Here is a 20,399-nt window from a genome sequence, read left to right as displayed (position 1 = left end):
AGATTAAAATTCTGAAGATCCCCCCAAAAAATAAATTCTGAAGACCCAAAAACATTTTTTGAAGAAGAAAAATTAGTTTATATGGAAATAATGATATGAATGCAGAGGACCTTATCAACAAATATATTGTAAAAATATTCAGGAGAACAAAACTAGTGTGGCTGAAAAGAATGATGGCACAATCATCTGAAAATTGTATCAGGAAAACTATAGAGCAGGATGAACTGAGTTGGCTAAGAAAGCTAAAAATAAAGCAAGTTGATGCTTTCTGGTTTTTTTTTTTGTTCTGTTTTTGTGAGACAATTGGACTTAAAAATTTGCCCTGGGTCACACAACTAGTAAGTGTTAAGTGTCTGAGGCTGGATTTGAACTTAGGTTCTCCTAACTTTGAGGCAGGTACTGTATCCTCTGCACCATCTAGCTGCCTCCAAGCTGATGGTTTTAAAAACAATTTCAAAATATCAAAAAAAAAAAAAAAAAAGAGAGAGGACTTCTCCCAAGTTAGACAAGAGAGTGATTAAAAATATCTGACTGTTTAGTTTGTGAAGGACTTCATATGCCTCAACTCATTTGAGATTCTAGTAATCCTGGTCAGTAGGTGCTATAAGGGGGAACCTCATCTTATAGAAAAGGAAATAGACTCCACAAGATTAATGATATGCCTAAAGTCATACAGCTAATCATTGTAACAGGTGAATGCAGGTCTTCCTGACATTGAGCCTCTCACTTTCTCCATTATGACTTGTAGAGAAAACAGCTCCTCAGTTATTTTGCTTGTTTGATTGTTTTTTTGTTTTGTTCCTACCACATAGACAACTTTTTGAACCAGAAAGAACTAAACCAAATAGCCGCTAACAGGGGGTTGAAATGCAAAATATACAGTGACATAATGAGTATGCCCCTAACTATCCTTCATATGTTGGTACCAATCCCAGATGAACTGCATCCCAACCTAGTCAAAGAATTGACAGATGCTACTGAGGAACCACTGTTGGTGGTATATTGAAAGACTGTAGCTAATATTCAGTATCCCATTAGATGGAGAAAGACAGTGTCTTCATTTACCCCTCTCCTCCCAAAAAGAGAAGGGAATAAAGAACACAACTGTAGATCAATGAGTTTGACTATAATTCCTAGAAAAAAATATAGGATGGTTTGTAAACCTACAAAAGGAAAGGATGCTATGATCACAAGACATGGATTCATCAAGTAGTAAGTCATGTCAGACTAGCCTCATTTAATTTTTTTGACAAGTTTTATAAACTGAAAACTAAGGGGAATACTGTAGGTCTAAATTACCTATTTAATGAAAAGATATATTAGTATTTTGTGAGAGAAATAGGGAAAGAATTGATCTAGACAATTAAAGTTTAGATAGATAAATACACAGATAGAGAGACAGATATTTTGTTGTTTGGTTGTTTTTCAGTCATGTCTGACTTTCCATAATCCTATTTTAATTTTCTTAGTAAAGACACTGGAGTGGTTTGTCATCTCTTTCTCCAAATCATTTTCCAGATGAAAAAACTGAAGGAAATGGGATTGTGACTTGTTTGGAGTTATATAGCTAGTATCTGAGGCCAGATTTGAACACAGAAAGGGGAGTCGTTTTGATTCCAAGTCCAGTATTCTATCCACCTCACTACCTACCTGCCCAGATAAATAAAGAAGCCCAACTAGAATATACCTTAGAAATTATCATTCAACCTTTATTTTAAAACTCCTAACAAGGGGGGAGTAGACCTCCTCCTAAGGCAACCAAGATACTTCTTGGATAATGCTTTTAATAGTAGCATTTATCACAATAGCATGGTAGCATTTATCATTATCATTATTATATACCAGACATTATGGGAGGCATTGGAAGTCCAAAACAAAAAATGAATTATACCTCTCTTAAAAGAGCTTACATTCTATTAGGTTAAAGAGTACATTCATAAATATCCATATACAAAATAAATGCAAAGGGAGTTTTTTTTTACAATGTTTCCAGATGACTGACCTAGAAACAATAGTTAGAAACCATAAAAGGACAAATTGAGATTTTATTTAGAGATAAGCTCCCTAAGAATTAGAAATATCTAATAGTGGAATGAGCTAAGTCAGTGAATGGTGAGTTACCTATTGCTAAAGATATTCAGACAAAGGATAGATTACCACCACTTGTTAGTTCCTTTTGTTACAGGTAAGGTTGGAACAGGTAGTTTCTGATTCCAATTTGGATCCTGGAATTTTAAAAGGATTTTAAAGACTGATGAAATTGTGTCTATGAAACGGTTAGAAATGGAAAGGGGAAAAGAGCATTTCCTGATTATCTTTTCTCAAGGAAATCAAATTATTCCCCATCTTTTCAATAAGGTAGGTAAACTAAATCATTTTTAATGTCCCTCTTTGTGCTAGAAGGTTACAGTTCTATAAAATATTTGAAGAAGCCATATAATGTAATGTAGTAGAAATAACATTAGAATAAGTCATCAGAGTCTTAGTTTTTAGTCCTAATTTGGCTTTGTGATCTTTGCCGAATTATTTAACTTCGCTGAAGTTATCTTGTTTTATTTAGCATTCTGAGATCCACCTTCTCTTTTGTTCTTTGCTGGAACAAAAATCAAGATATCAAATGATATAGTAAAAAGGGTAATAGACTTGTGCTAGAAGAGTCCTAAGTTCAAATCCTGTTTATAAAAACTATTGGGTGTAAGGACAAATAACTTAATTTCTTTCCTCCAGAATCAGTTTTCCTATGAGTTAAGTGGGGGTAATAATACCTATACATATCTTAGACAGTTGTTATGAGGTTCAGATAATAATGCATTTAAAGTGCTTTGTAGCACTTCAGAAGAAAGCTCCTTAAAGATAGAGATGGAGTTGCTTTTTTATTTATTGCTTCAACATTTAGTACTATGTATGGATCAGGGTCAATGTTTAATGAGTGATTTTTCATTTACAAGTTGTTAGAGATAGAAGGACACTTAAATTATATTAAAATATTTATCATTTATATCAATTACTTTAAGATTTGCAAAGCATTTTAAACACATTATTATCTGATGGTATTTAAAATATACTTCATGTATTTGTGTCTACATGAGTATCATTAGAAATGTCACCAAAGGTAAAGGATGTCATGGTGCTCCACTTTTCAGATTGACCTTGGTATAGAGGTCAAGCCCATTACTGAAGGACATTTGTGGATCCTATCACATCTGATACTTGTTTTGGTTGGTCCATCCTTCCTTTAAGTGGAATGGGCAGATGATGGGATTTGCCTCTGCCTGTACATTAAAATCTCTTTGCAATAAAATAAGAAAAAAAAAGTGCCTATAAAAAAGATTCATTGCAGAATTCCAAGCTGCATTCCCTGAGGCAGCCTTGGTTGCCAAAGCAACATGTGTTTGTATTTATGGTTTTCTAAAGCATTATTCTGTTTGACTTCATTAATGTTCTTCTTCAGTGTGCATTTTCTGAGTCCCTGTGGATCAAGAGGAGGTAGGGATTGCTGAAGGATTTAGAGGGATTTTAAGTCTACAGCATAATTAAGAAAAGTCATAATCATGGAGGAGACAGAATATCTCTGCCCCAGGCTCCAGACTTTGCAAATTACTGCATTGCTAAAGTGCTGGCACATACCACAAGATGGCAATAGTAGCTGTTAGTTTGCATGGGACCTCGGTCCCTAGCCTAAAGATAGGGTAAGAGGAAGACAAAATAGAAAGACAGAACAGAGTGTTTCAGAAATGAAATTAACCTCAGAGCGCACTGAGTCCAATTAGCAACTCACCTTTATTAGGCACTTTTGTAACTCTATGGGCTTCAGATTTCTCATTTTCTGGTCAATGATAGATTATAAATGACCCGTAAGGTCCTTGGAAGCTCTGGATATTTGTGGTTCTGTTTAACATTTGAAGGTTGTCCAAATGTTTTCCTCAGAGGAGTCTTGAGGAACAGGGAGTACAGGGGTCAGTATCATATTTTATAGAGTAGGAAACTGAGGCTCAGAGAAATAAAGTGAGGGACCATAAATAAATATAAAGTGAGTCTATCCAACTACTAATAATAATTAATTTTTTTCTGCTGCTTTTTAGAGTATGTTTAAAATACTTTCCCCTCAAAAACCCTGTGTGGTAGATAATTCAAAGGCAAGCATTGTTATCCCCATCAAAATGTGAGGAAATGAAGGCATTGAAAAATTAAATAAATTTCCTGTATTCATAGGAAAACCCCAGAATTTGAGAATTAGAAACTTAGCAGCCATTTAGTCCAATTCATACTAGACAAGAATACTCTCTATTTCTTGATATTATATCTCTGATTAGTGATTGAACACCCCCTTTTCCAAACCTCCATCATCCAAGTTGGGGAAACCCATACCCCTTGAAGTAGATCATTCTGTCTTTGGACAGTGCTAGTTTTAGGGGGACAGTTTTGTTATTTTCCCTTGGCATCAAATTTAAATTCATTGCTACATCTTCCACATTTTACTATTGATTATTACCTGTAGAATCAACTAATCCTTCTTTCATATGACACACCTTCTAATTCTCTATTACTAGTAAAATGTTTTCTTCTCAATCTTCTCTATTCCAGGATAAATATTTCTAATTATTTCAAATGATCCTCCTCATTCCTAGGCCATCCCCATTCATAAATCATTCCACAGCCACCACCAAGCAAGAGCAACCCAATCCTTCCCTCTAAAAAACCATCTTCCTCAGTCTCAATCTATTTTGCCACACTATAGTTGTGGTTAATATGGAATACAGTTTCCAATGGAGAGCTCCAGGGATCTGGACTTGGCTCTGTTATATTTGTCATTGTTATTAATGAGTTGGATAAAACAATAGACGGCATGAACATCAAAAGTACAGGTGAAACAAATGACACAAAGCTAGGAAGAATCACTAAGTTATTAAATTATAAAGTAAGGATGCAAAAAGATCATAACAGGCTAGGAGGCTTGACCGAATCTAAGATGAAGTTCAATGGGATAAATATAAGTTCTTTCATTTAGGCAAAATATATCTATATGTCTATATCTAATACATATACATACACAAACATATATATGTGTATATATTAATTTCATCAGGACAAGTTAGGGGACGCATGATGACTGGGTAGCAGTTCTGATCTGAGTTTTTAGTGAACCATTTGTATGATTTGGTAATCAAAAACCTACTGTGATCTTGGACTGCATTAAGAGGGTCATAGGTTCTAGGTACAGAGAGGTGATAGTGCCATTGGAATCAGCCCTTATCAGACTTCACCTGGAGTGCTATGATTAGTCCTGTTACTATGGTGTAAGAAAGATGTTGATAAGCTAGTGAGTTATCAGAGGAGCTCAATCAAAATGATAAAGTATTTGGAGTTCTTGTCATAAGAATAAATTGAAGAGGGGCTTCTAAGTGGTTCAGCCGATAGAGCACTGACCCTGTAGTCAGGAGGACTTCAATTCAAATGCAACCTTATACCCTTACGAGCTATGTGGCTTTGAGCAAATCATTTCACCCCAATTGTCTAAAAAATATCATTTGAAGAGACTGGGCATGTTAATCCTGAAGACAGATGGGGGACTTGATAGCTGTCTTGGATTGTATGAATGTGTCCTGTGGAAAGATTAGACCTCCTCTATTTTTTTTTTTTTCAGATAGAATCAAAAGCAAAAGAGTAGAGGTTCTCGAGAAGCAAATTTAAGTTTGGTCTTTAAAACAAAACAAAACCTTTCTATCAATAGCAGCTGCCCCCAAAGGGGAATGGGACACCTAAAGAGCAAATTGATCTCCCCCTCTTCTTGGAGGTCTTTAAGTAGATTACAGAAGATCACTTGTATATGGCATAGGAGAATTCCTTTCAGGTATGTGTTGACTAGATGGCTGCTGAGTTCTGTCCTTGTCTCAAACTCTTGATTCTGAGTCCACTACGATTTAGATACTGAAGAACTCTAATCTTAGCCACATGCCATCATCACTATAAGATTAGCACTCTTGCTGTATGTACCCTGCAACCCACACATCTTCTTCCCCAAGAAGAAGGGACTTCTTTTCCCCAAAGCCAAAGGTTTTAACCATGTGGACATTCTCTCCACTACAATTTGCCAAAGTATCTGGTAGAGCTTTCTGCCTGAATTTCTCACCTGCTTATCTTCTCTCTGCTCTATATTATTTGCGTAATCTAAGACAAGTAACTTAATTTCTCTTTCAAATAAAAATTTTAAAAATAGAGAAAGAGCTTCCCCTAATGACTTAGCATTCCTTCCAGTTCTAAACCCATCATCTTGTGATTTCAGAGGAAAAAGTGATAATCATCTCTTCATCTGTGGGTAAAATGCTTTAGTTTCTTTTTTCTATTTAATAGCTTTTTTATTTTTTCAAAATGCATGCAAACATAGTCAACATCCATCCCTGCAAAACCCTGTGATCCAATTTTTTCTCCTTCCCTGCCCACTTTCCCTTCCCTCAGATAGCAAGTAATTCAATATAGGTTAAACATGTGCAATTCTTTCAATATCATACTATACAAGAAAAATCAGATCAAAGTGGGGGAAATGAGAAAGGGAAAAAAAAGTCAAGCAAATAAAAAATACCATGCTGTGATCCACATTCTGTCTTATAGCCTCTCTGGATGCTCTCTGGCTCTCTCCATCACAAGTCCACTGGAATTGCCTTGAATCATCTCATCTTGAGAAGATATGATTTACTTTCTTTTTTTTAAATAGCTTTTGATTTACAAGTTATATGCATGGGTAATTTTACAGCATTGACAGTTGCCAAACCTTTTGTTCCAATTTTTCCCCTCCTTCCCCTCACCCCCTCTCCTAGATGGAAGAATGACCAGTACATGTTAAATATATTAAAGTATAAATTAAATACAAAATAAGTTTACGTGTCCAAACCGTTATTTTGCTGTACAAAAAGAATCGGGCTCTGTACAATATGATTTACTTTTAAAAATACTTTCACTCATTAGATAATTTTTATGGTTCTTTCTACATACAAATCTGTATGAGGATATGAAACTAAGGCTCATCCAACTTTAATGTTCTATGTGCTATGACACTGTCACCAATGACCTACTTTTGATTGTCTCTTACCAGGGGGAAGCTGGGCAGAAAGGCGAGAAAGGAGATCCAGGCATCAATGGGGAACCTGTGAGTATTGTAGCCTTTTAGTGCATTGTCAAATTGAGATGTGCTAGTTACCAGTGGTCACGGTGTTGATGGCTATCCATGTTGAAGGATCACACCTACTGTAGGCATATATATGGAATGACAATGCAATTCCCTCAAGGATATGAACTGTGCGGCTTGAGTAGTTGAATTAAATGAGATTGCTGCCATCATTGGAATTCTGGATTTCTGTATAGATGGATTATTTTTGCTAGACCTGCTGCCCTACCTGCCTTACTTTATCATGATGATATGAACAGAGATGGGAAACAGGTGGTCCAATGTCTATATGAGCATTTTGGGTTATTTTGTTTTGTTTTTATAAGCTGTGATTTTTCTAAATAAGAGGAGAAAGCCTCTAACCATGTGTGTCAGGGCCCTGAAATCTGTCAGAGTCATCCCTGAGGAAATAGAAAAGAACACAAGTGTTTTCAGGGATGCTATTAATGATGAATTTGTGACCCAGGAGAAGTCCTCCCAAACCATTTGGTTTACCCTCAGCCTAAGATTTCAGGCAACCTAAGATAAAGTCTTATATATAAGGCTTTCCTAAAGACAGAAAAAACATAGGGGAGCACAGACATACAAAAGGGCTCTATCCAGAGCCCTATTGGTCTTCTACAAGGAGATCCCTTCCATTTCTCAAACTTTCCTTGTTTTCCCTGCATACAACTCTGTCTTTATAGTATAAAGGGACAGCTTGAATAGCATCCCACAAGCCTACATTCTTCGTGCTTTTATCTTCTATCCACAATCAAAATAGAATGCAGATGGTACCTTTAATAGCGCTATTTCTAGCAGTTATGCCTTTTTCTTAATAGTATTTTATTTTTCAAAATACACAGGAAGATAGTTTTCAGCATTTACCTTTACAAAATCTTGTGTTCCAATGTTTTCTCCCTTTCTCTCCTTCTCCCTTTTCCCTAAGGCAGCAAACAATCCAATATAGATTAAACATGTGCAATTCTTCTAAACAGATTTCCACATTCATCGTTCTACACCAGAAAAAAAATCAGATCAGAAAGGAAAAAAATGCAAGGAAGAAGAAAAAAAAACACAAGTAAACAACAATAACAAAAAATGGTGAAAATACTGCTATGGTTGCTCGCACAACTTAACTTCCAGATTATAGGTTGATAGCATGGTATCTGTACCTCGTTGGGAGGAGATAAATTTACCCACCATATGTACCCTATCAAACTAACATTCACCCAAGAACACATGCTAATAGCACTACACTTCCTATACCTCCTAATTTTTTCCATCAGCCCCAAATTCATTCTGTGAAGGCCTCCAAAGTTCAAGATAGGATATTTTAATTTTGATAGAAAAAGGTACCTCATCAGTTCCTGTTACTTCAAAAGTCACTAACTCCTTAAATCAGGGATGGGAAATGTCCAATCTGGGGGCCATATATAAGCTCAAGAAATCATTTGTTAAAACCACCGCAGATGATGATGAGCTGAAAGTGAAGTACAACAACCTCCCACAGCTTTAGTTCTATAAATTGATAATTTTGTAAGGCCCTTGAATGATATTATAAATATCCAAATGGCCCTTTGTGGAAAAAAAGCTTCCCTTCCCTCGCCTTAAGTAGTGGAGTCAATAGTGAATTTCAACCATATAGTTTAATTGCTTCACATGGACCAAGATCAGTCATTCAAAAATCACTCAAATTTTAAGATTTTTTATTATTTCTATAGATTGAAATCAATATGCATCAAATAATATATTCTGCCTGCAAAAAGGAAAAACCTAGCTAATGAGATCTTAGATTGCATAAAGCATAATTAACACAAATGAAGTAATGTTCCTACTCTACCATGGACAGATAACTTCCTAAAAGATGTGTGTGTATGTGTATGTGTTTGTGTGTATGTATATGTGTGTGTTCAGAGGTGAAAGGGACCTAAAAAGTCATTCAATTCAATTTATTTTCTTTTCAATATTTTTAACAACTAGCTACCCAGTTTCTAGAGGTTACCTTCAATGATGGATAATCTACTGCCTCCTGAGGCAGCCTATTCCATTTTTGAGCAGAATTTTATTAATAGCAGAATATTTAAACAGAATAATTATTCTGAACTTTTAATTTCAACTGAACCAAAATTTTGTGTCTCATGACTTCTAGAGGGGGCAGTTCCATGACATAATGGGGAAATCTTGGGTCTGTAGTCAGGGAGAACTTAGTTCAGACACTTACTAGGTGAATGATCTAGAAAAAGTAAAGTGACCCTGGCCAAGTCATTTAGCCTAAGTCTACCTCAGTTTCTTCAGATGTGAAAATGGGGATAAAAATGACATTCATTTGATTAGTAACAAGATAATATTTATAAGGCACAAATATACTTATACTTAATGCATACTTGTTAATCTCTTTCTACTCACTGGTCCTGCTTCTTTACAGGGCCAAACAAAGCAAAATTAACCTTCTTCCACTTGATTTTAAAAGAGAAATGGACAAGTTAGAACACATTCAAAAGAGGATGAATCAGACCTGGGTTAGTTAAGTGAAAATATAGTTAGAACCATGCTTCCCATCTTTAAATCTGAAAAAACTCTCATGGAGAAAAAGGATTAGAATGCTTTTGCTTGACCATTGAATGACCAATCCAGGTGGGCTGAAATTAACAGCACAATTGATTTTAACTCACTCTAAGTTACAACCTCTCAATAATGAGAGCTGTCCAAATGGGAAGTTAATTGTCTCATAATGTAGTGAGCTCTCCCTCACTAGATGTTATCAAGCTGAGATTGGAGTTTCGTTTGTCAGGATTTCTACTTTTGGGGGGCTAAGGGTTGACCTAGATGACCTTTGAGATTTTCTAATTATTTGATGATAATATGATCATTTGATTGATTTTAGGGACCACGTGGTTTTCCAGGTGAAGAAGGACCAAAGGGACCTCCAGGACCCCCGGTAAGTGAAATTACTTTCTATCTTCAGTTGATCATGGCTTTTCGTAGAAAGCAACAAATATTTTGCTTTGTTTTCTAGGTCCATTCACAGTGTCAATTTGTATGTCTGATATTTGTATATCTTATAAACATTAACAGACTCTGAGACACATCCCTTTACCTGGGAACCAATCAGAAATTTGTCAAACTCATGAAGCAGTTGGAATATAGTCAGGGAGTATACTGGAGCCAACTTGAACCATCTTTTGAGCTCTTATTGTTAATTTTTTAGTAAAAGCATTTACATTTAGAAATTCAGCAAACCCTATAGAACTAGGCTTGATTTGTTTTGCTGATTGTCCAGACTTAAGAAAACGAAAGAAAAAATATTAATAATGCAGATGAAACTTAAAATATATCATGTATATGTTTTTTTCCTGAATAGCCAGTTGTTAATAACCCTCAGTATAGAAGAAAGAACAGTGAGTTAGGGCCTGAGAGCCTGATTTCCAATAGTAGCTTGGTAATAACTATGTGAACTCAGTCTGATCATTTAATTCTTTTGGACCTCAGTAAAATGAGGAGGCTGGGTTAAATGATTTTTAAAAATTTAATATTTTTCACAATTACATGAAAAAACAATTTTAACATTATTTTTTTTTCAAATTTTGAGTTCTAAATCCTCTCCTTTTCCCTCCCCCACGTTGAGAACATAAGCAATTTGATAAAAATTATATATGTGTAGTCATGCAAAACACTTAATGTTGAATGATTTTTTAAAAGTACCTTCTTGCTCTAAAATACAATACTCTGCCACTAATACTGTTGCACGTACTTGAGCTAGTCTTTGGGCCTCAGTTTCCTCATTTGAAAAAGTTAAATTACATGACCATGAAAATTTCCCCCAGTCCTAACATTTAAAAATTCTGTACAGTATTTCAATAGTTTATGAGACATAAGGGAAACCTGGGTTCAGCTCAGGTGCCAGCTTTATGAACAAGGACAAGTCTCTTTACTGCTCTTCACCTCTCAGCTTCCTCACCTGTAAAACACCTGTAGTACCTGCTCTACAGGGATGCTGTGAGGTTCAAGTAAATGTAAAGTGCTGATAAAAATGTAAGTAGTTCATAAGTGATTTATACTTTAAAAAATGATTATACTTTAAAAAACTTTTCATATACCTTATAAATAACTAGAATCTATGTGGTCAGTACTTCATGTCATAGTTTTTAATATAAGAACAATGAAATATCCAGTTTATATGATTAACTTTCAAATGTCTCACCTCTACCTCTCGAATATCCTCCCACTACCAATGGTATATGTTCCTAATTATGCATTGCTTACATTGGTATTAAGTTAGTTTCCATTTCCTGAATAATGAGTTAGAAAAGTGACCCAGATGTATACTAGGTAAAAGGATGGAATGAGAAATTGGCTGCTGAGGTTCACAGCAGATAGCCCACACATTGATAATTGAGAGTTGACTAAAATTCTCATTCAATTTCTTCAATGGGATTAAGTAGAATGGAACTGAAGGACATAAATGGATAAAATATCACACTTTGTGGACTTAATAACTGTCATTAGGTATAACTCACTCAGCCTGCTTCTATAACCATTAAGGATAAACAATTAATATGCTTCACATGCTGGTATTCACAGCAAGGTCTTCTGAGTAGGGCTTAATTGACTAAGCATAAGGCAACAGTTTTAGCATTGTAAATGTTGCCCTTTATAATATTTCCAAAAGAAATTACGTTTTTAAAAATATAGTCATACATATATCCCAATGATGAATAATTCATATTTTCTTTGGTCACATGGAAGACGCACATAGATTTTTTTTTTTTCCTAGTGAAAACATTGACCCCAATTGGTCTCTGGGAAATCAATAGAATATTAGAAAGAGGAAGAAACCTTAGAATGTTGAAACTGAAGAGAATTTTAAAACACAGAATTTTAGAAAATAAAATTATGGGATTTAGGGCTGGAAGAGACATTACAGGTGAAATAATCCTTCATGAATCTCATTTTGAGAAGCATTAGGAAGCTGAGCTCAATTGTTTTGTTCAAAATTACCCAAGTAGTGACAGAACTAGAATTCTGAATGATATTATAAATTCTTAATCTAGCAGCCAAATTGTTATAACTTGTTTTCCTAAGAGCGATTTTTTGGATAATTTTAAAGCAAACAGGCATTTGTATATAAATTTGGCCTGTGATCTAAGCTCTCATAAGAAGTAGGACTCCTGTTAAATGAGATTTGTGTCAGATCCATTATACTTCAGTCATCTCATTTATGAAATCTTAGGTAAACTATTTGCTTTTATCTGGGTTTGAGTTTCATCATTTTTAAAACTGGTACTAGACAAGATAAAACAATCCCTGAGGTGTGCTACGTCCTAACATTCTGTGTCTTAAAATCTTTTTAGCTTATCAAACCTTATCAAACTATCAAATTTATGCTTTAGGCAAGTTAGGATTACAGTGGATAAAACACTTTCTCAAGAAGATACGAATTTAAATTCTGACTTAGACATTTACTAACAGTGTGACCCTGGGAAAATCATTTAGTCTCTTTCTGCTTCAGTTTGCTCAACTGTAAAATGGAGATGATAAAGAAAAGCACATATTTCTCAAGGTTGTTATGAGGATCAAAGGAGTATATATTTGGCTAAGATGACAGAAAAAGATAATGATGAATGCTGGAGGGGAATGTGGGAAAACTGGGACACTGATACATTGTTGGTGGAGTTGTGAATAGTCCAGCCAGTCTGGAGAGCAATTAGGAACTATGCTCAAAAAGTTATCCAATTGTACATACCCTTTGATCTAGCAGTGTTTCTACTGGGATTATTTCCCAAAGAGATATTAAAGAAGGGAAAAGAATCCACATGTGCAGAAATGTTTGTGGCAGCCCTTTTTGTAATGGCCAGAAACTAGAAACTGAGTGGATGCCCATCAATTGGAGAATGACTGAATAAATTATGGTATATGAATGTTATGGAATATGATTGTTTTGTAAGAAATGACCAGCAGGATGATTTCAGAGAGGCTTGGAGAGACTTACATGAGTCTGCAAAATAAAATGAGCAGAACCAGGAGATCATTATATACTTCAACAACAATACTATATGATGATCAGTTCTGATGGATGTGGCTATCTTCAACATTGAGCTTATTCAAACTAGTTCCACTTGTGAAGTGATTAAGAGAGCCATCTACAACCAGAGGAAGAACCATGAGAACAGAGGGTGGAACACAACATAGCATTCTCACTCTCTCCTGTTGTTATTTGCTTGCATTTTGAGGGATTTTTTCCCTCTGTTTTTTATTTTTCTTCCTTCTTGGTCTGATTTTTCTTGCATAACCAGGTAACTGTATAAATATGTATACACATATTGGATCTAACATGTATTTTAATATATTTAACATATATATTGGACTACCTGCCAGATTGGGGAGAGGGTGAGGAGAAGGAGAAATTTTGCAACAAAAGGTTATTCGAGGGTCAGTGTTGGAAAAATTACCCATGTAATTATTAAATAAAAATTAGAAAAAGAAAAAAGAAAAATTACCCATGCATATGCTTTGTAAATAAAAAGCTTTAATAAAAAATGAGAATATATTAATAAAAATATATTTATCACAATATCAGGTACGGGGTAAATCCTATGTTAATCTATCTTCTTCCCTTTCTTCTTAATGCCCCATTCAGCTTAAATATTCTGTAGTAAATGATGGACACTTAGGTAAAATTTCAGGATTCAAATCAAAATTCTGTAAGCACAGCATATTAAGTAAGAATTAGTTATAAAAAATTGGGATGTTCAAACATGCAGCTATCCCAGGATAGAGTGCCATCACTAATCGATTAGTTGGTTACATGGCAATTAGCTAAGAAGTAGATTAAATGAAATGACTAACTATACAAAAATGTATAATTACTCTGTGAATTCACCAATAACAGTCATTTAGTTAGGAAGGTTGCTTCTCAAGACAGAAACCAATTTTGCATCAAAACTTTTCATCATGTAGTGGAAAGAAACCCATTCTGGGAGTCAAGAACTTAGGGTTCTAGATAGAACCAGCTTTATCATTTTGATCAAGTCAGTTCCTCTACTTTTGGCTTCCTCATTTATATTCTGACATCCCTGATATGCTAACATTCTGTGTTATGGATTCCATCAGGTTGTATTGCATTAGCTTAAGTATATACTCTTGGAGTCCTTTCCTGTTCTAGCATTCTATGAATTTAAGCTTTACTCTGATGCTTTCCCTTCCCCCAGCATATCACTTTGGCTTTTCATCACCTCATTTGAATTGATTAGAACAGCCCCCTGCCTGGAACTCCAGATGTTGGGCTGAGTTCAGCAGTTTCTAATTTGCTTCTGCCCCTTTGTTTCCATCCAGGGTGCTCAAGGCCCAGAAGGAGCCCGAGGGGGACCTGGAGCAGCTGGAAACACTGTGAGTAATTGCCTCTCTGATGTTTCTCCTTAACAGGGCACGCAGCTGAAGGGATGCGCCAGCAGCTGCATTGCAGATTTTGGTTCTTGGGCTAATTCTGTAGAGGAGGATCAGTAAACAAAGTTACACATTGAATTGCTTAAAATGAGCAAAAATCAAATGTGGAGTTGCCCTTAAGTTCTCAGACCGATCATTCATTATAGACCTATACATTCATTACTCCATGTCGATATTTAAAGGAGTTTACCACAGTGGTTTAGTTCATCACAGATTCATTCTCACTTACTACCCTCCTTTCTAGTCTAGGCAGAATATGTCCTGACTCCTCCCTTCTTTAACTGCCATATTATTTTCTTATCTGAAAGTAAAGATATTCAATAGCAGTAAAGACTTAAAAAACAAAGAAACAAAAAAACCTCAGTTGGCCACTTCCTTGAACTTATGGTTGATTGAAGATGTATGATGTAAAAGTAGAACACAGGTAAGCATCTTTCTATCAGCTGCTTCAGCCCAGCAGGAGCCAAGTGGTATAAATGCACAAAGCAGATGCCGGAAACTTTAAATCAATCTGAAATACTCAGTATGCTAATTGCTATGGAAGAAGAGAAAAGACTGGAATTCTTTTTCTTTAGAGATTGTTCTCTCGCTGATAGATTGATTAAAACCACATTATCAGCCTTTCAGGATGATTTTAAACAATTATCAATGGAAGACAATACTTCCTGTAAAAAAAGATTTGAGGGTTTTGGTGAACTGTAGTCTCCTTAAGAATCAATAATCCAATGGAAGTCAGAAAACTAATGAGATCTACAGAGATATATTAATATAGATTTAATATTAATTTTATTTAATATTCTAATAATGCAATATTAATATTAAATATTAAATAAAATTTTCAGAATGAGACAAGTGCTTAAAAAAAACTGTATACTACTCTATCTAGATTTTCTTTGGGGTGTTAAGGTTCATTTCTGAGTACTAGATAGTTGGATAACAATGCAAAAATGGAAGAAAGATCTTCGTTGGAAGATAGCAGTTTTTTTTTTCCTTGGAGGAGGAAAAGTTGAGGCTGAATTCCTATTTGTTTTGTGGCCTTTAAATAAAGAAACCTCATAGCCCTGGGTGAGGAGGATAAACATCCTCAGCTGCTGCATCTGGCCCATGGGCCGTAGTTTTAGAACCCTTGCATAGATCATACTATATGATACTATAGATACTATAGATAAACTAATAAGAGAAAGAGCAAATCTATTAGACTAGTAAAGAGTCACTTCCCCAGCAGGGCAATAAGCTCAAAATAATTAAATAATATTTTATTTTGCTCACAGAATTTAAAGATGTTATTTTGAAAACTTTTTTGGTTATTTTTTCAGTTGGCAAATATTAATTTTCTATTTCTAATACTCCCCTAAAATTGAAAAAAAAATAGAAAATAAATGTTTTAACTGGTGAAACCAAGCAAAACAAGTTCTTTCATTGGCCTCATCTCAAAATAATGTTTCATTCTAAATCTTGATAAAACAAAATAGCATTAGTTCAGGCAACTTGGGCAGTATTGTTTCTTTAGCTTTTGAATTCTGAATTGGTACTTTAGGTTTGCCAACAGCACTGGCCATTCTCATTCTGTCTTTCTACCTCTCCTCACACTACCTCAATGATAACTGCTAAAACAATAAAACAATCTGCTCTGACCCCCCTTCTCTGTTCCTTTCTCTCTTCATACAGAAACACTCAAACACAATAGTTTGTAATAGGCAAAGTTAACTCTCATCAATATAACCTAAATCCTGGTAAACTGACCAATGCAGAACTGGTTTTCAAAGACCTCCATCCTTAAAGAGAAAACTAGAGTCCCTCAGAGGGACATTTTGCTCCCAAAAAATGTGAAGGTTACATTATAAAACCCATGGACTAGGAGCCAAGCTTCTGGCCCTCCAAATTACAGAATTTCAGATTACAAGAGACCACCAAAAATATCTAGTTCATTCTCCCTTGACAGAGAGGAAAACTGGGGATCAGGGAAGTATTAACTCTTAACTAGGATAGACCAGCAATAACTATCAGAGTTTGGATTAAATCCTGTGTCTAGAATTAGTGTTTGTTTTTTTTTTCCCCCAATATACCATGCTGCTTTCTTGGGAAATACAGCAGACATTTACAACACTGAAGGAAGGAGACTGAGTCATCAATTGCTTCACTGCAGAATTTTCTGTAAAAGGATAAAAATGTGATTCATTGCTCAAAGCACTGTGCTGTAAAGCCCTTTAGTAGACTGAGGGTGTCAGTGTTGGCAGCACATCTGGTTCAGTGAGATGAACTTGAAACACACCCTCTAGAGCAAACCAACTAGGACTTTGGTATTGCTCCCACTAGATGATATAACTTTATGACCTTGAACAATGTACTTCCTCTCACTGGATCGTAGTGTTTTCATCTGTGAAATGAAGAGAGCTGGATGATGTAAGCTATAAGGTCCCTTCCAACTCTGAATTTTATGATCTTGTGAAACTACTTCAGAGCTACTGAATTTCCCCAAGTGCCTGGGCCCTACTTGGCTACGTAGTTAGTATGTTGGTCCCTAAGGGAACCCTGGCCTTAGATTCCCTACCGGTCTCCAGTGCTCCTTGAATTGATATCTAGTAGAAAAACATATACAAACACACTATACTCTTCCATATTCCAAGACTAGTAGTTAAATGACATGAAATTAAGAAGGAAATGTAAATGCTCATCTTTTCTATATCAAAATTATTTCCAAATATTCTTCCTTTCTCCACCTAGCAAACCATCATCTTTTGTGACAAAAATATTTAAAGAAAGGGGGGGGAAGGCATTTCAGCAAAAGAAATGAAGATATCAGCTCTACAGAACAGTGTAGGTAATGTTTCTCGACTAGAGCTCCCTCCTTCCGTAAGAAAGGGAGGAGGTTCATTTCTCATCACATTTCTGGGGCTAATCTTCGTCATCATAATTCTCAGTGCTCGGTTTTATTTTTTTTCTCTGCTTACATTGTTGTCAATATGTCTTTTGTTTTATGGGCTCTGCTTCCTTCAGTTGACAGTAGGAAGAATAGAGACTCCTAAGACAGAATGTTATATGCATAGTCGGAATACACTCAGTGTATTGGTTAGTTTTGCTTAATTGTTTTTCTTTGTCTCAAGGGAGAGTCTAATTTAGAAGGGTGTGAGAATTCTCTGCCTCCTCCAGAAATGACTTTTGTAAGAGGAAAAGTCAGTAAGACATATTAAGGAAGGATGAAAGAAAAAAAAAAAAGAAAAATAAGGAAGAATGGAGAAAGGGAGGGAGGGAAAGAAAGAAAGGAAAAAAAGAAGGAAGAAAGAAAGGAAATAAGGAGGGAAGGAAGGAGAGAAGGATGGAAAAAGGGAAGGGAGAAAGGGAGGAAGGAAAGAAGGAAGGATGAAGGGAGGCAGACATATCCATTGCCCTAACCTTGGTAAACGTTTTTAATCATTATGTTCTTTAGTATCCCTTCCTTGTGTTCCTCTCCCTGACTCATGTAATGCACTCCATGGTCAGCCTTTGACTGAGATTTTCAATTGCATTATCAACAGGAAGCCATTTGTTTAACAGGGTCACACCATTGCTGAGAGTGGGCAGATTCTTTGGAACTAGCATAGAAAGGTGTCTTGTGTTGGTTTTGACAATACTAGTAATAATGAACCAACAAAATATCAATTCTAAGGGACATGACTGCTTCTGGGTGCATGAGTTTTTGCTATGGCTACATGGAGATGGGCTCAAATATATATATATATATATATTTTTTTTTACTCTAGATTCTTTCTACTAACCTGATCCTTTCAGGCTAACTGGGCTGCTCTGCTCCTGTGAAGTGCCTGTGCCTCAGAATGACAAGCTGATCTATAATCAAAGTGTTATCTAAGCAGTGTATAAGCAGCTTACAGTGAAAGAACTGCAGCTTTTGTAGTTGACTTTCTTGGCTATCTCCTAAAAATCATCTCAGTGATAACTGTTCTTAGAATCAGGATAGGACATGAAGAGCAGAAGGATGGATTAGCTATGATGGAAATACATTCACTTGGCTGTGAGTGCTAGGGAAAAAAAAAGACAGTGTTACTCTGAGTAGAGATTTCTCTAAAATGGAAATATGTCAGTGCCCAAGAGAAGTTAGCTGTATCTGAATCTCTTTTCTTTTTGTTTCAACAGGGAGCTCCTGGACCAATCGGTCCCCCTGGTGCCCGTGGTCTCCCAGGAAATGTGGTATGTAATAAAAATGAGAAGAGAGGAAATTGGTGAGAAGCATAATTGTTCCTTGCTGCTATTACGTTGTTTCTCAAAGTGATCCGGGGAAAAGGAAAAGAACTTCTATGTTCTCAAGTATTTATAGCAATTTTATTTGTGATAGTAAAGAACTGGAAATTGAATAGATGCTCATCAATTGGAGAATGTTGAAACAAGTTGTGGGATATGATTGGGATGGAATATTAGTATGCTATTAGGAATGATCAACGGATTGATTTTAGAAGAATATGGAAAGATTTGCATGAAATGAAGAGTAAAATGAGCAGAACCAAGAAAATGTTGTAAACAATAACAGCAATATTATTTGAAGAATGCTGTGAACTGTTCTGAATAGATGCAGAGGCCAAAATGTCATAATGGTGAACCAAAGGAACACAGTGGCCAGAGGAGGAACTTAATAAATATGCCCTTATTTGAATTATTTATGACTACATATAGAGAGGCAATGTCATATAGTAGACAGAAAGCTGATTTTAGAATCAAGAAGGCCTGGGTTTAACTCTAGCCTTTGAAATATATTGAAAATATAGTCGTGGCAAGTCACTCATTCCCTCTATTAATGAATTCACAGGTCTAAATATCTACCTTATCTTCACAAATAAATAATAAGAATAATAATAACCATTTACTTTCAGAAAAATGCCTAAAGTCATTATATCCCCTTCTAAGTCACCCTTCTAAAAAAATGGCACACCAATTCTCTAACCAGAAGATAGTGTACCTTAATGAAAAGAAAACTGATTTAAGCAAATCCCAGTCTTGCCAATGGTTAGTTCTATAGAATTATTAGTCACTTAAGCTCTTTGAATTTGCAGATAATATTCTTATTTCTAAAACTGTGAAAACAACAGTTGCCCTTACCAGCTTTACAGGGTTGATATGAAAATATATATGGAATGCTTTGAAAATTATAATGTTCTATTCAAATGGTAAGCAGTTTACACGTTTGTTATTCACATATATGTCCTTCAACTTACTGGTTCTCCCTCCACTGACATTGCAGATTGTGACATATCCCAGTCTTAGTAACTCATCTTCTTGTGTTGCACTGATAAAAAAATAAAAAATAATAAAATCATATTCCTGGTTCCCAAACCTCTCATTGTGACTCTTTCCACACTGAGCTAGGTTGGTTAGTGGATAAACAAACAATTGCCCAGTTTGATAGGACCAGGTAAATGTGATGTTAAAATATAGCATTTATAAACCCAGAACCAACTCTAAAGTATTTTGAGCCCCCAGAGTAAGAGTTTGGAAAATAAAGTCACTCAGCCTCCACTTAAACATCTCTGGCAGTGAGGAGTTATTTGCCCTGAGTGATTCATGTGAATTATACCGATTTAATCCCATGAAAGATGAAAGCTTGTCTCTAATTGGGCTCTAATTGGTGCAGTAGAAAAAACACAGACCTTGGAGTCAGAAATTTCAATCAGTTTCTAACAAGGTCATTGATCTAAAGCTGCAAGAGACACAAGGGACCATCTGGTACAATCCCTTCCTTTTAGAGATGAGGAAAATGAAACTCAGGAAACTTAGATGAGTTTCTCAAGGATACACGTCGGAACCCAGGTCTGCTGACTCAAGT

The 20,399-nt window shown here is 35.6% G+C and overlaps 1 protein-coding gene across 1 annotated transcript in view; it reads left to right on the top strand.

Annotated features, from left to right (window-relative positions):
- Nucleotides 1–20,399, top strand: part of LOC127544484 (collagen alpha-1(XXII) chain-like) — a 176,701-nt gene that overhangs the window by 28,142 nt on the left and 128,160 nt on the right. Inside the window, exons 8-11 of the mRNA XM_051971138.1 lie at nt 7,091–7,144; nt 10,029–10,082; nt 14,477–14,530; nt 18,719–18,772. Coding sequence (XP_051827098.1) covers nt 7,091–7,144; nt 10,029–10,082; nt 14,477–14,530; nt 18,719–18,772 — 216 coding nt within the window. The remainder of the gene's footprint in view (nt 1–7,090; nt 7,145–10,028; nt 10,083–14,476; nt 14,531–18,718; nt 18,773–20,399) is intronic.

The sequence above is a fragment of the Antechinus flavipes genome, chromosome 1 (genome assembly GCF_016432865.1).
Source record: "Antechinus flavipes isolate AdamAnt ecotype Samford, QLD, Australia chromosome 1, AdamAnt_v2, whole genome shotgun sequence".
In the NCBI taxonomy this organism is placed as follows: Eukaryota; Metazoa; Chordata; class Mammalia; order Dasyuromorphia; family Dasyuridae; genus Antechinus; species Antechinus flavipes.
The sequence above is the reverse complement of the archived record's forward strand: the minus strand, read 5'-3'. Positions and strand labels throughout refer to the sequence as shown.